Source organism: Notolabrus celidotus, chromosome 7 (assembly GCF_009762535.1).
Source record: "Notolabrus celidotus isolate fNotCel1 chromosome 7, fNotCel1.pri, whole genome shotgun sequence".
Classification (NCBI taxonomy): domain Eukaryota; kingdom Metazoa; phylum Chordata; class Actinopteri; order Labriformes; family Labridae; genus Notolabrus; species Notolabrus celidotus.
Genome location: NC_048278.1, coordinates 13785299 through 13799893, shown reverse-complemented (window position 1 = coordinate 13799893; position 14595 = coordinate 13785299). Strand labels below are relative to the sequence as shown.

The 14595-nt window shown below is 41.6% G+C and overlaps 2 protein-coding genes across 4 annotated transcripts; both read right to left on the bottom strand.

The window, feature by feature from the left end:
- Positions 1-111: 111 nt before the first annotated feature.
- On the bottom strand, positions 112-4087 carry timm10 (translocase of inner mitochondrial membrane 10 homolog (yeast)). Its single transcript, XM_034687243.1, has 2 exons — positions 3840-4087; positions 112-1279 (listed from the first exon to the last, which is right to left on the bottom strand). The coding sequence occupies exons 1-2, from the start codon at positions 3908-3910 to the stop codon at positions 1084-1086; spliced, it is 267 nt and encodes an 88-aa protein (XP_034543134.1). The 5' UTR covers positions 3911-4087; the 3' UTR covers positions 112-1083.
- A 196-nt stretch (positions 4088-4283) lies between these two features.
- LOC117815491 lies at positions 4284-14590 on the bottom strand. Of its 3 annotated transcripts, none has more exons than XM_034687241.1 (8): positions 14404-14590; positions 12781-12896; positions 11660-12639; positions 11118-11213; positions 9825-9924; positions 9426-9689; positions 6807-8630; positions 4284-4932 (listed from the first exon to the last, which is right to left on the bottom strand). In XM_034687241.1, the coding sequence occupies exons 2-8, from the start codon at positions 12887-12889 to the stop codon at positions 4559-4561; spliced, it is 3747 nt and encodes a 1248-aa protein (XP_034543132.1). In that variant the 5' UTR covers positions 12890-12896; positions 14404-14590; the 3' UTR covers positions 4284-4558. The 3 variants fall into 3 exon arrangements, with proteins under 3 accessions (XP_034543132.1, XP_034543133.1, XP_034543131.1); XM_034687242.1 differs by having other exon boundaries at positions 9852-9924; XM_034687240.1 differs by having other exon boundaries at positions 9426-9924.
- Between the last annotated feature and the right edge of the window lie 5 nt (positions 14591-14595).

The window sequence follows — 14595 nt, the reverse complement described above, 5'->3', positions numbered from 1 at the left end:
TAAAGGTACAGACACACTTTAAACTCCTCCCTCTGTCTGTAGTTCAGGTAAACATTGAAAGAGCTGACAGCACTTAAAGTAGCCTATTGACATAATAATTAACACCACACGTTTCGATGAGATAAAGGATGGCATGTTTTATTAGCGAAATGCAGCTTATACAAACAATATGGAGATGAAAAGCTGCATCACTAAGAGTAGTTACAGAAAAAAAATCACAGTCAAAAACATGGTCCACTGACATACATCACATAACAGTCAAGAGAGGCATGACAAATGAGCAGGTCTTCTTCAATACACATCCATGTAACCAGAACAGCATAATTTACAGTCTGAATCTGAGCCAATACAGCACCCTCCAGGGTCTGTAAGAGTGTAAACTCTGCATAGTGTCTTCAACAGAAAGACATTTCGGCATCAGCCATACACTATTTCCCTCCGTGCATGGCCTCGCCCCAGTCTGTTTATCTGATTCACTGCATTTCATGGTTTTGTACAAAACTGAGGCTAAAACTGTGCGTAATTATGAGTTAGGTATTTCTATATTATTGTCATACTCTGTTGCAACCTTTAAAAAAATACTTGAGTTCAAATAATGATTTAGGAACAGAGACTAGGTGACAATGATTCAAAAGTGTTTCATTTTCATCTGCTGTAAGTACCAAATGGTTGATATATCCCCATAAGGTAGTTGAGCACCTAAAAACAAGCACAAAGTATGACTCTAATATGATATCATGAGTCCCAGGCCTTTCTCCTCTCTGTTCAGTCCTTGTTACTTCTTGAGGACCAGGCCATGATGAATGTTGAGTAATCTGACACATCCAGGGTGGCCTGTGGACCTCTGTGAACAGTTTATCCATGTCCTCATGCTGCTCCAGCAGAATCCACTGTCTCGCCCTCTCCTGTAGAAGTGGTTCTAGTCTCAGGTGACCCTCAACATTACTTTGAATTTTTTTTCAATTCCAAAAAAAAACCCCTCCCTCTCTCTCTCTCTCTCATCTGGGAGAGACCAAAAACATAACCCACCCCTTAACCTTGAAATCCCCACAGTGCTTCACTTTGTTCAATTCATCAGTGTTTCTATCCGCTGCCAACAGCTGCCTTCCTCATCATCTCCTCATCCTGGACAGAGAGCTCCGTCAGCTTGCGTCCCAGCTTCTCGTGGAGGTCCAGGTATTTGGCTACACAGCGGTCCAGGCACACCGACTCGCCCTTTGTCAGCTCTGCTTCCTTATAATGAGGCGGTACACACTTCCTGTGACAAGCGTTGGTCATTCTGGGAGAGAGGATGGCAGACAGTTAGATTTTAAAACTCAGATAGACGTCAGCATCTCTCTCTGTGTTAACAGCATCAAGGAATTAAAAAAATGCTGAGATTTCAAGAATAAAGCCTTAAATATAGGGGAATAAAGTTGTACATGTACTTGTGTAAACTCATACATTCAGGAGATTTGGGCTGTAATTTCATCAAAGAAGTCTTAGCTACAGGCTTTGGTAGGCTAAAATAACATATAGGGGCAGGGGAGCAGCCAGTCACCTGTACTTAAATGAGGAGCATGATTCATCTTGTGAAGTTGTATAACCAGCCTGTGAGTTAAACTAAATTTCTGAGGAAAACAGCAGCTGCAGAAGCATCCACAGGCTGTCCTTCTTTATTACAGACTCAATTGATTGAGAATCCTGATTCTTATGACACTGTGGTGGGGGTGGTGTGATAAAAGATTGAGTATTTGCTTTTTATTATTGAAGTATAACTTCACAAGATGCTCCACAGCCCTCATTTTTGCTAATTATGATTATTTTTCTCATAATTTTATGACTTAAATCTCAAAACTGCAATAATATTTGCTATGAGGTGGCTGTAGTACTATGTTATAAATAATTGATTGCAGCTTACATCCAACATTATTTTTGGTCTGTTAAGAAAAGGGAAAAAAAGAGGACATAAGAGAGAAACCAATAAAATAAATGTGTTTCTATGAACCCATTTATTGTCAGTGTTCTCAGTGTGTTTTTTGACCTTCATTACAGACCCCTTATGACAGTAGACTTGCTAGCATGTCATAGAGGAGAAGCTTTGTTGCATTCAATTGTCACAGGAAGCAATGACAAGTTGACAGTCGGATAGCATGCATAATACTGAGAACCTGAAAGTAATGCAGCTAAATGGAATTCAGCGATCTTTAATTTTTAAATTAGGTTTTTTCTGTTGCATGCCAAATCATATCACAGGAACTAGGGCCCTGGAACAAGACAAACCACAGAGATTATGGACATTTTTAATATTATTATAATATCTGTGTTCTTTAAGTCTAAATATCCACTTTGAGCTATGGACTAACGTGTGTGCACAAACCATTTATCTGGGTACCTAAATTAAAATGTACTCAGTAGTTATTTGTGAATTTTGGAGCACAGCCAGGTCCCAGAAGAGATGAGTGTTTCAGTTGGAGTCTTTATCAAGATACACAACGACCACTATAGACATTATGACATGTCACAAAAAATGGCATTATATCGAGAAGAGGCTGGCACTAAGTTAAAACAACTTACAATGAAGACGTTTAAAAGCCTTCTATGACTTAATGCTCGGCTGTTTTATTCATATTTTCTCCCTGGTAATAAGCTTAAAAAGTGAATCTTATTTTTCTGTTTTAAATGCATAACCAACGTATTTGTAATGTATGGCATTATCAAAGCTAGCTAAAAGGGGATATGTATTAGAATATTTTCCCTAGTGTCCTTTTGAAATTGGTTAAAAACCCTATCGTACATCCCTAGTAACATAATCTGTGAAAAATACATCGAAACATCACTGTGTTTTTCATTTTTTTTTAAATATTATTATTTGGGTTGCAAAGGGGTGAAATATTTCCGGTACATTTCTGGGAAGGTTTCCAGTAAAAGTTCATGGGAAGTTAAGCTGGGGAAATATTTGGAAATATTCCAAATTGGAAACTTTCCATGGGAATTATGGGAATTTATGAGAATTAATGAGAACTAACTGGGAATTGAGGGTAATTTAATGGAAAGGTATCATATCCAAGCATAAATATTTGTTTTGTTATAAGCAGACATCCATCCAAAATAGAAATCACCTGTGCATGTGATGGAGGAACGCACAGTGCATGTAGGGGGCGTGGTCCCAATAGCCCTGCAGTAAGCAGTGTGCTATGTGCATGTGATTGAGGGATAGCATAAATTTCAACTGTACATGCATGAAATCTGGTTGTTTTAGAAGAATTATGCTAAAATATATATTCCATAACTATATTTAAGTTCCCTATTTAGAGCCAACCTTCAATTTAGTACATTCTTGGTTTATTCCCGTTAATTTCCATGGAAAGGTTCCAACTTTGAACTTGCAACCCTAGTTATCATCAATATTTATTCAAGCTTTCACGGCCCCTCAGCCTGTCATTGGAAGACATCAATGCAACATTTAGCTAGCTGACGTGAGTTTAACTGACTCAGTATCATGTTTTTACGTGTTACAATTACGAATAAATAAGCTGTATGACTATTAGACAATCTACAGTTGATAATGTCGCACTCTCATTTGATGTTTGTGTATTGCTGTAAAGGTAGCTGCACAGTCTGAGCATCAATGCTGTAGTGTCACATGTCGCTAATGTAATAACCGGTCATAAGGTGTAACTGGGATTAAGAGATGACACCATAACGTCAATGAGTGTAGCTAACCTGTTCGTTACCCTTTAACACTGCACGAAAACAATTACAAATCAATACCACGTTTAAGGCCACGAGATTACTAATGACAGAGGCAGCATGACATAGAGACAGCTAGCTTAAGGGTTAGCTTATTTTGGCTTTACCGGTTATACATGTCAGCCATCATCTCCACTTCCAGCTCCGCCGCCAGTTGCTGTGCCTTCATGGGATCCATGTCTGCGCTTCAGTGCTGCTCACTCCAGACTTTTACAACAAACACGCCGTCCTGGTGACCCTCTCCTGCAGACAGTCTGCCAAAAACCTACCGGTTGCTTAGTCTTTAACCTTCAAGCCTGCAAGAAAAACGTGTGTAGCATTTCCGCTTAGACTTCCGGTGCTAATAAAGTTGGATTCAAAACGATTGCAGAGGCAGTGCGCCCCCTCCTGGCCTGATATATATCCCCGACACCGCACTGTCCAGTACAAAGGTGCGTGTTGACAAAATTAAATGTATGGGTGACATGCAAGTAAAGGCAAATGTCGTGAAAATTAACATTATTTATTTTTTTTAGACAAAACACATTAACTTTATGAATATAAGCTCAAAATAAGGTTTCTTTTTTTATATTATTAATGGCAAACTAACATCAATTTGAACTTTTCAATAAAACTAAATGAAGGTCATAACCAGCCCACAGCTAGTGATTTCTCCATGTAAATAGCCTTTCATCACCGGACACTGACTGATGTCAAAAAACAGAGATGGGACATAATCATCTCCATTGAATCTCTGTGAACAACCATGAACTAGAACAGAGCGTTATGTTACACACTCTAAATACTGAACTTGTCAGAGTAAAAACAATACCCATGGGCCAAAAGGTTACTCTGTTTCATCTCCAGTCACATCAATCTCCTTCACATCTTCCTCTTCATCCTCCTCTGGACTTGTGTCCACATTTTCCAGTCCATTCTCACGATCTCTGGTCTGAGGCACTTTGTCAGGGGAGCAAAGCAGAATGTCCACCTCTGCTTCCTCATCCTCTTCTTCATCCTTCCCTACTTGAGCACAGCCGGATATCCTGTTACAGCCATCTGCATCCATCAGAGGCAGTACAGTTCTCTGAGGGGTCTGAGGGTTCAGACTGTGGTCTGAATGCATGGTGTCTTCGCTGCACTGGTTGGGATCATTTAGAGAAGAGCCATCACCGTTGATCCACTGTGTTGCGTCTGACTCTGCTGTAGCACAGGCTTGTGCTAAAAAAATAAAACACACACAAGAAAGAAGTAAGGTATACATAATCAAGTCGGTTTTACCTTTAAGAAAAAAATACAAGTAAATAAATAGTGTTTGTTTTTGCTTCTGGGGCCTAACAAAAAAGCAGTGTGTGTAGTTTTCAGTACTTGTCATGTTAAGTTGTTGTGAGTTCTTCAAAATAGGATATACATTTGCTTTCTAAAGTATTTGGGTGGTCTCATTTCAAGTTACATTTTTAATCCACACTGTTCAAATTACTGTTTTTTATCAAAAAGCAAATACCTGGAGAGACCATGAATGAAAACATATTGTTTATCCACCTAATACTAAATCAATCAATCAATCAATCTTTATTTGTATAGCGCCAAATCACAACAAATGTTATCTCATAACGCTTTTACAAACATAGGAGGTCTAGACCATACTCTTTGTTAAATTATTAACAAAGACCCAACATCAAGGCAGGATAAGACTCAGTCTTACCACATCTTAATCCACCATGAGCATTGCACCTTGCAGTATTTAGCTAGTTACAGCGGCAAGGAAAAACGTCCTTTTAACAGGCAGAAACCTCGGGCAGAGTCAGACTCATGTTAGACAGCCATCTGCCTCGACCGAGTTGGGGTTGGAAAGAGGGATAGAGGAGAATGAGAGAGAGAGAGAGAGAGAGAGAGAGAGAGAGAGAGAGAGAGAGAGAGAGAGAGAGAGAGAGAGAGAGAGAGAGAGAGAGAGAGAGAGAGAGAGAGAGAGAGAGAGAGCGATGATAGTGTCGAGAAGAGTAGTAGTGGTAGTTGTAGCAGTTGCAATATATGAAGTAGTTAAATTCACAAACAGTATAAATTCGCTGAACCATTAGCAAATACAGCACAGTAAATACCCCCTTTATATTATCCAGCACAGACCAGGAATAACCTACCAGATAATATTAGACAAGCCCTGACTCTGCTTACACTACTCACTGATGGATGCAAACCCATTTTTCAACCTTAGTTTTTATCTCTTTGACCTCAAACTTTTAACAATTTTGATAAACTTTAAGTGTTTTCTTTTAATTTATTTTTAATGAAATATTTTAATTAATTTTACTTTCTTTCTTTCTTGATCTTACATAAAAAAATGTATGTTTTAATGCTCGTGTTTGTTTCATGTCATATTTTGATTTGGTTATTTTCTGACAAGGTATGGCCTTATGGAATTAAGCTGATATTCGATCTATTAGATGTTGGGCATATAGGGGTGTCAAGAGGTCTGAGCCTCCTTCGGACAGCGACTCGACACAGAAAAGATTCAATCTGTGAGTCTTTTCTGTGCAGTTTTGAGAAGAATCAAATAATTTAAGGGTTCATTTCGGTTAAGACAAGATCAGTTGTGGTTCTGTGTCCGGCGGGACAGTAAGACTCTGCAAGTTAAGGACCTTAGAGCAGTGAAGTGGGCTGATCATTTAGAATAATCCCTCCTAATTTAAATAAATAATAAGACCAAACGCTATTTACTATTTACGTTAAGTTACATAAGTACACAGGAAGAGAGAGAGAGAGAGTAGATCAAACATTACTGGCTGTATAAAATTTGTTTAATGCATATAAAATGTGCATAAAAAAAGTGTTTTTGTTGACCGTTACTGTTCTGGTCTTTGTTATGTTTTAAACTCTGTAAAACACTCTGAATTGCTCTTTGTATGAATGGTGATTTATAAAAAAAAACCTGCCTTGCCTAGCCTTTATACTGATATATTTTCAATGACAACAACTGTCATCTGTCACATATATTGCCACAAGATGGCGCAAGAGTACATTGTTGTTCCCTTCGTATAAAAAAAATTGTCACAGTTTAAACATGGCTGAAAAATCAGTTACAGGAACAAACACTTTACCTCCACACAGATCCTTCAGTGGCTGCTCCCTCTTGGCTGCTAACTTTTCCACCTCTTCTCCCAAGTCACCGAAGGTAAACACTGAACATTGCTCTTCATCAAACCAGCTGGCCTCTTCAGCTGTAGAGCTTCTCGGGTCATCCCGCTGAGACTCGCTCAGCTCAGTTGCTGATTTGTTAAAAATCTGATTATCATTTATGTCGACTGTACCATTGTTCATGCTGTGAGACTCTTTAATCCCTTCAGTGATGTGAGGTAGGATATTATCTATTTCTGTCTCTCTGGTTAACCCCTCACGTTCACTACCAGGTGCTTTTTCTTCACCTTCACCTTTTTTTGAAGTTACATTTGTGTCTTTGTCCTGGCTTTCTTTTGACATCTTTGCTTTGATGTGCTGTCGTTTGATAAGCTTCTGAAACTCCTTCAGAGTGACCGTCCGAGGCGGTTTGGGTTTCCTCCCTGCTGGGTTCATGTTTTGGTTAATGTCTGTCTCCGTAGTTCCAGCGCTCTTGGCATTTAAAGTCATCTTAGGAGGATCTACTTCCACTTCACCTCTATTCCTTTTCCGTTTTTTAAACATTCTCTGTGTTTTATCCTCATCCTCTTTGACCTTTGACAAATCCTTGTTGGTTTGTGGCTCTCTTTCAACAGTGTCACTATTCTGCTCAGTAACTGCAGCAGAGCTCTCTGACCTCTTTGTATACTTTCTTTTAGGCGGCCTTCCACGCTTCCGTTTGGGAATTGACAGGGATCTCAATGCTGAAGTGCATTCTGGGCTTGGGTTATTTGGAGTCTCTTGGGCCCCTTTCAGAGAGCTCCTAGTTCTGATCCGACCCAGAGGTCCTCTGATTTTCTCCTGCTGACCTTCTTTGACAGTCGATGGTTCATTGGGTTTTTCCGCAGATGTGACTGGTTTGCATGTTGACCCATTCGCCATTTGTCTTTCCTTGGCCAGCACATTGTTGCTTGACAAACTGACAGAACAAACACTTAGGTTAAACCGACTTTCCTTTCCATCACTGACTTTCAATTCTTTACAGGGAAGGGAACCATTGTCCTCTGGTGGATGTCTTGTGCGCTTTCTGTTCCTCTTTTTAGGTGCTTCAGACTTTCTGTCGGTCACATTGTGAGGACTTGCCAATGTTGTTCCTTTCTTGTTCACATCACATAAGTCCCCCCAGGTTTTTTCACTTTGTGAAATCAGCTTCAGGTCTTTCTTCTGCCGCTTTGCCCAACAATTGATGCTAGTATCTTGTGATGTAGGTCCACTTGTACTTTCTTTGTGAGTGATGGCACTGAAAGGAAATTGTAGTGACGTGGGGGTTTCAGTGAGCCATGGTGGCCCATGGAGAGATGGCTGGGGCTGGATTTCAGTATTATGGTCTGTTGAGTCGCTACAGAAAGGCTGATGTTTTGATGTTGAGCCAGGTGACTCCAATGGAGAGAGGCATCGAGGCAGCCGCAAATCACCCATGCAAGGTAGAGAAAAAGAATGTGAGGGCTTTGCTTGATTTCCATTTGCCAGGGGTAAAAACTTGAGGATGTTCTGATCCTCTTGTGAGGACTGGTCCTTGCACTCTGGGTCTTGTAGTCTATGCACACTGGAGTTGAAAGCCGGGGGAATGACTGATGTTGTGGCTCCTTCATGATTCGGAATTTGACTTGTGGACAAGGTCATCATGCCCTGGTGGCTCAGGTCACCACTTTTCCCCATGGATGTGAGGGATAATTGACACTGAGGAGAGTACTGCTGCTGCTGCTGCTGCACTGACACTGCATCTGGCTGCACAGATGAAAGGCTTGAGCAGCTTGGCAAGCTCTGATCTGAAAAGCAATAACAAATAACTGAACAGGTGGAAACACCAAAATCAATACAACCCTATATGAGACATAGAAAAGCAGAGGGTTTGGGAATTAAACATTTAAACCAAGGTCTGCAACCGTAGTAAATGTTCCAAAGCCATTCTTTTGAAACAGAAGCCGAGGCTGGCAAATGAGGCCAGCTTGAATATAAACTAGCAGGAGACTGCTTAAAAAAAAGCCTCATTATCATCTGCCAGTCAGGGTCCTGGAGTCAGACACCCTCTCTACTTTTAAGAGTAAGCTAAAAACTTTCCATTAGATAACGTTATAGGCACAGCTGGCTAAGGCTTGGACCAGCTCCTAGCTATGCTGCTATAGGCTTAGACTGTTGAAGGAACTGGCACACTGGGATCCTGTCTCTCCCTCTCCTTCCTGAATCTGTCTGCCTGTCACTAATTCTAAATTCATGTCCCACAAAAGTCATTAACCATAGATCTTTCTGGGAGTCCCCTAGCTCCTTGTCCCATAGGTTCCTCTTGATCATAGCTGTAAATGGCCTGCTACTATGAGCCTGCCTGACTCCAGCTACTACAACTATTAATATCAGTCTCACCATTATCATCACTGCTAAAATGCAAATGTTTATTTTAGAACAGCTTCACTTTAACTGCTTTAATTGATACTTTAATTCCTACCCCTATTATCAGCTTGTTTCAGTAGAAGGAACTATCTAGTGGTAGCCTGACTGCACCCAAATCTACATATCTTGTTGGATGATACTTTTTTTTAAAGAAGAAAATAGTAGAATCTCGATACCTGTATCTGTTGAAGAAAGACACAGTTGGGTACCAAAATCCTGGTAGCACCCATACCCTGCTGCTCCAACACCAGCATGCACCTGACCCTGCACTCCGTCATTCTCTGTATGTTGGATCCAGTAGGGTGTAGGTGCTTGGTGTTTGCTTGGTTGAGGGTGATGGGACTTCTTGGTTTCTGTTTCCAAATCAGGTAGTATATTCAGACCCATCATGATGTCCTCCAACAGCTTCTCAATCTGCTCATCATTTTCCTCGACAGGCCCTGGAGGCAGAGGAAATGGGATCGACTCGAGTCTATCATTTTGGTTTGGTGTGAAGCAGTCACTGGACAGAAGCTGCGTGTAAGAGGTGGTGCTGGAGTGAGGTGATCGTGGTTCAGTGGAGGCACGTTGAAGACCTTGGGTTTTCAGTGTAGAAATTGAACCTGGCTGAGTAGACGAGGGTGGAGACCCATCATTTGAAGGGGTGGTCTGTTGCTGTTTCTGGTTGGAGTCATCCTTCAGAAAGACAGAAGAGGTCACATGGTTTTATCCAGTTTAGTTTGATAGTGATGAAATCAAAAAATCACCAGCTCAGCTTTAGTACCACTGATACTCTAAAGTTACAACATAGAATTTCACCCTTTGTTTGCACTATAAACAGGTTTTGTTATTCAGCTGAAGGTCCCCAATTTACAGGGTCACTCTTAAAACTGGAACAGTGGGAGCTGATGGAGATGCATTACTGCTATCAGGCTTAAGGCTGATTTATACTTCTGCCTCGCCCCTTAGCAACAGGGGCTGATGCGGACATGAGCACCACATACTTGTGCGTCGATGTGTCCGTGTCATGCAGCAACTCTCTGCCAAAACACTTGAGGGCAGTGTGGCCTCTCTGGTAGCCGGTCGCCTCCTTGCGGCCCCGCTACGATCTCTGTTTACTTTTCCACATCGATTCAGAGCGCGTTATGTTAATCTACAGCTGATACATGTTGCTGTTTATCATACAGACATGACTACATGAAGAATAGAGAGGAGGAGATGAAATACACGGCCGATGTGCAGCCGATGCCTGGGATCCCAGAAGTGCTGTTAAAACACAATGCCGCAGAGCGGACCAATCACAGGGCTTGTGGTCTGCATAGATTTGACGTGTAGTCACATTTTGGAGGAGGTGCACGTCAGCTACGTGGGTAGGCCTCTGCGTAGGTACGGGAGCTACGCAGACCACCGGCATAGCCTACACCGTTGATTCGACGCAGAAGTATAAATCAGCCTTTAGAGAGAACGTACTGTGTTCAGGAGTTTTCAAACCAAGTGAGAATCAATCCAAAATGTTCAGAAACCCAAAGTTCGGAAAGTACTACCGGCCAAGCAAGGGTTTTTTTTTTTACCCCAGAACTACATTTAGACCCTGGTTCCTGCTGACAAAATGTGCAGAGTTCCTCAAAAAGGTCTCTAGTTCTTGGGGAATGTTCCTGCGGTCGAATAGCACCTTTTATGAAATACTGTCCTAAAGTGATGTATTTTACTGAATATGTAGTTAGTTACTTTGAAATTATCAAGAACGAGTATTCAGTATTTATTTGAACTTGGAAGATGAATTGATTCTAACTCATCTATTTTCTATGCACATAAAAACATCCAATAAGACACTCGTGAATTAACTGGATTACAAGCTTGTCTTTTATGGAACCGCTGTGCTTTTTTACCTGTTGCAGAGAACTAAGAGTCGCCAACGTCTCATCTTTGCCTTGCCGGTCTACAACCTCCCACACTTCTTCTTTGGTCCTCCTCCTCAGCTTCACCTGCACAGAGTGAATGAATCACATGTAAAAACAATCAGTTCGTTTCACACACATTTGTTATGACAGTTTGTAAACATCAAAAGCACATCATGGGACCTTTAAGTCAAGAAACTAAACCCTTTATGTTTTTGTTTCCTTTCTTCTATTTTTTTGTGAAATATATCCGTGATAGTTTATATAATAGATAGTAGGGAAGATAGTTTTTAAAGCTTTAGCTGTGCTCGTGGTAAGGTTCATAACCACGGCTTGGTATCTTTTCAACCAAGCCAGGGGGTTGCTTCAGTTCTGCTTATTTCAATGCCAAATGTCCACCCTGAGGTCTCAACATCTGAAAGGGTATGGGCCAATCCTGTCAACATTGGTTAATAAATCTACTTGGATTTTAAACGTATAACAATGCAAAACTAAATCAAGGCCATGCTCTTTGTAAATTAACTTATTTTCACCTTGATAGAAATCTGTGTAGCCTCCACCATCTGACGCATCTGCTTCATCTGAGCCATTCCTCGCATCTTGGCATTTGCACGATCTTGCCTTTGTCCACCTCCAACTCCTAGCATCACATCTCTTAGGGTGTGGGGGCTCTGGTTCTCTTCATTGTCTCTACTGTCAGTCATATTGCCGGTTGTTTCTCCCTCAGAAGAATGCTGATGTAAGCTGTATTCCTGAAGTGTCAGTGAATCTGAGTCACTGGTAAGTGAAAACGGGAAAGTTATGACATCACTACACAGAGCTGAGGTCGAAATGGCGTTTGTTAGACTGTCAGACGATCCATCCAACGCAAATGTTTCATCACTTGACCTCCCACCAGGTATGCTGGAGATGGGTGGGACAGAAGACGAGCCAAAATGTTGGTCAGGTGTTGTGTTTTGAGTTTGCATTGTACTCTGGGGTAGAGAAGATGTAGGCTCTTGATCTGAAGCTGTGGTTTGGTTGGAGTGATTAAAAGAACTGCTCACAGCCTTTTTACAGGTTAGAACAGTTTGTGTGCCTGTAGATACAGAGGTTCTCTTTTCAGTGAGAGAATCTGCAGCGCTCGCTTCAGCAATGTCTGACTGTACTCCTGCATTCTGCATTTCCCACCTTTCATTTCTCTCTCTGCCTTCTACTTCTTTATCTTTGCAACTCTGACAAACCCTCTGCTGAGGGTCTCCCCCCTTCATCTCCTTCAATTGTCCTTCAACAAGCTCTGTGATCCCAAACTGGCGGGCTGCAGATAGCACATCATTCTGCTCCATGCTCCCTGTTACTTCTAGCTCTCCAGAGTAGAGAAGACCAACGAGCTTCAGCAGGGTCTGGGCCTTCACAGCTTGCAGCTGGAGCTGCTGCTTCTGGCCTGACGGAGGAGATGGGGATGACAACAGTTTCCGCGACAGGTAGGGACTGAGAGCTGCAAGGATGCAACTGTGGGCTGGGACTGAGATACCTTTACAAATTGTAGAAGGGTAAAAAAAACAGGTTAACATTTTATCCCTTTTCAATTTCTTATTTAAGTGTGCTACACTGACATCAATACTATGATCAGCTTACTTGTATATTAGTTATAAGTTATACTTATTATATATACCTTCAGTTTGCAAAAATGTATCACAGAACTGGGTTTCATTTTGTTGTCTTTGCAGTTCTGCCAGAAGCTGCATCTTGAAACCTGGCCACCGATACCTCGGCATGTCCATACGGGCACTGAGAGCAGGGAAGGAGAGAGTGGGATACTGATCATGGTTACAATACATTTCCAGTAATTCTGGAGCCAGCCTCAAGCGGATGCTTGATGAACTGCAGTTTTTAACACTTCCACTTTGCTTCAATTCTCGCGGCCAGAGGTTTCCGCTGGGTTTTAAGCCGTTTGCGGCACAGACTGACATTGATCATACAGGTGCAAACCAGACAATCAGCAACAAGATTGATTATATCATATAGTTATTTTTGATGTCTAAATCCTAAGGTGGGGCAAATTAAGTAACTTTAAACTACTGAAACAGCCCTTGTTTTACATTTCCCATGGTAGTGATGTCCATTGATACCCCTTTTCGACCGAGGCAGTTTCAGGGCCGGTTCAGAGCCGGCGCTCAATTCAGAACCGTTTTTTCATGTTTCGAGTGCGAGTGAACAGGCTCCAGGCCGGGAAAACCGGCTCCAGAGTGGCTCCAACTCTTTGCTGTTCTAGAACCACTAATCGCGAACTTCAGGGGCAAGGGGTGGGGGCGGGGGCGAGGCCGGGGTTGCTCAAAAACACAAACCAAATGTGTTTGCCGTTGTCAGCCATCGTTGTTGTTGTGAGGGAAAAGTTTGCGCTAGTGCTGCTGGGAAAAGCGGTCACGTAAATCTGACATCATAACGAGCCTCTTCCCCGGGCTCGAGCGGGCGAAAAAACAAACTGGTGCTACGCTGGTTCGCAAGTTCATCCAGCTCCGTACACGGCTCGCGTTGGTCGAAAAGAGGTATGAGTGATCAAAAATAAAGCAGGTAGAGATTATTTTTTTCAAAAAGGATACAAACACATCAAATAAAATCGGCAGAGGTACCCTTCTGTCCTCAGGGTGCCAATCAACCTAAAGTCTCTCATAGGAGCTTTAATGATTTTTTTTTTTTTTACTCTAAATTAAACAGTGAACTGCCACTAAAAGAAATGCCTATTTAGTCTTTAGTCTTTGGTTAATTACAAGATTTTTAAAGTTTATTGTATTCTTGAAAAACATTTGTTAAAAAGTGTATTTTGTCCGTGTTAAAAAAATCGTAGTGCGGCACTGCGAACTCAAAGTATTTGGCCACGTGAGCACAGCCAACATGAATTCATAACCTTGCTGTGCTTGCTAGCTTCAGATAGCGCCTTGTGTTGTGACCGTGTAGCAGCGAGCTCACAGGTCAGGCAGCACGTGGAGGAGCAGAACCTGGTTATTTGCAATTTACAGCTTTGTGTGTTTTCTATTCTATTCAACCTTAAGCAGGGAACTGGTTGACAAAAATGTTCATCCAAGATTTCAAGGAACAAAAGTGTTGTATTAATAATTTATGGCCATGTGGCTAAAAGTCCATGAAGCATCAACAAAAAAATGACATTAAAAAGTATGCAAAGTGCTGTTTGAAGGGTCCAGCCACGGTAAAAGCTAAGGCAGTCCGCTATCCCTACAGTGGACTTCATTACACAAAAGCAAAGTGATTGAGCATTAGCATGACGATATGCACTTACCTGTATTTCTATTGCACGAGCGCAGAGGTTTTGGATGCTTGAGGTGGATTTCAAACAGTGACACAAGTGTCAACCCTGAACTTTAACTCCAAGAATCATTTAATCGCCTGTCTCCCTCTGTTGTTGAATCAATTGGACGGATTAGCACACGGACAGCGTCAGCTACTGGCCGCTATGTCACATGACAATGAG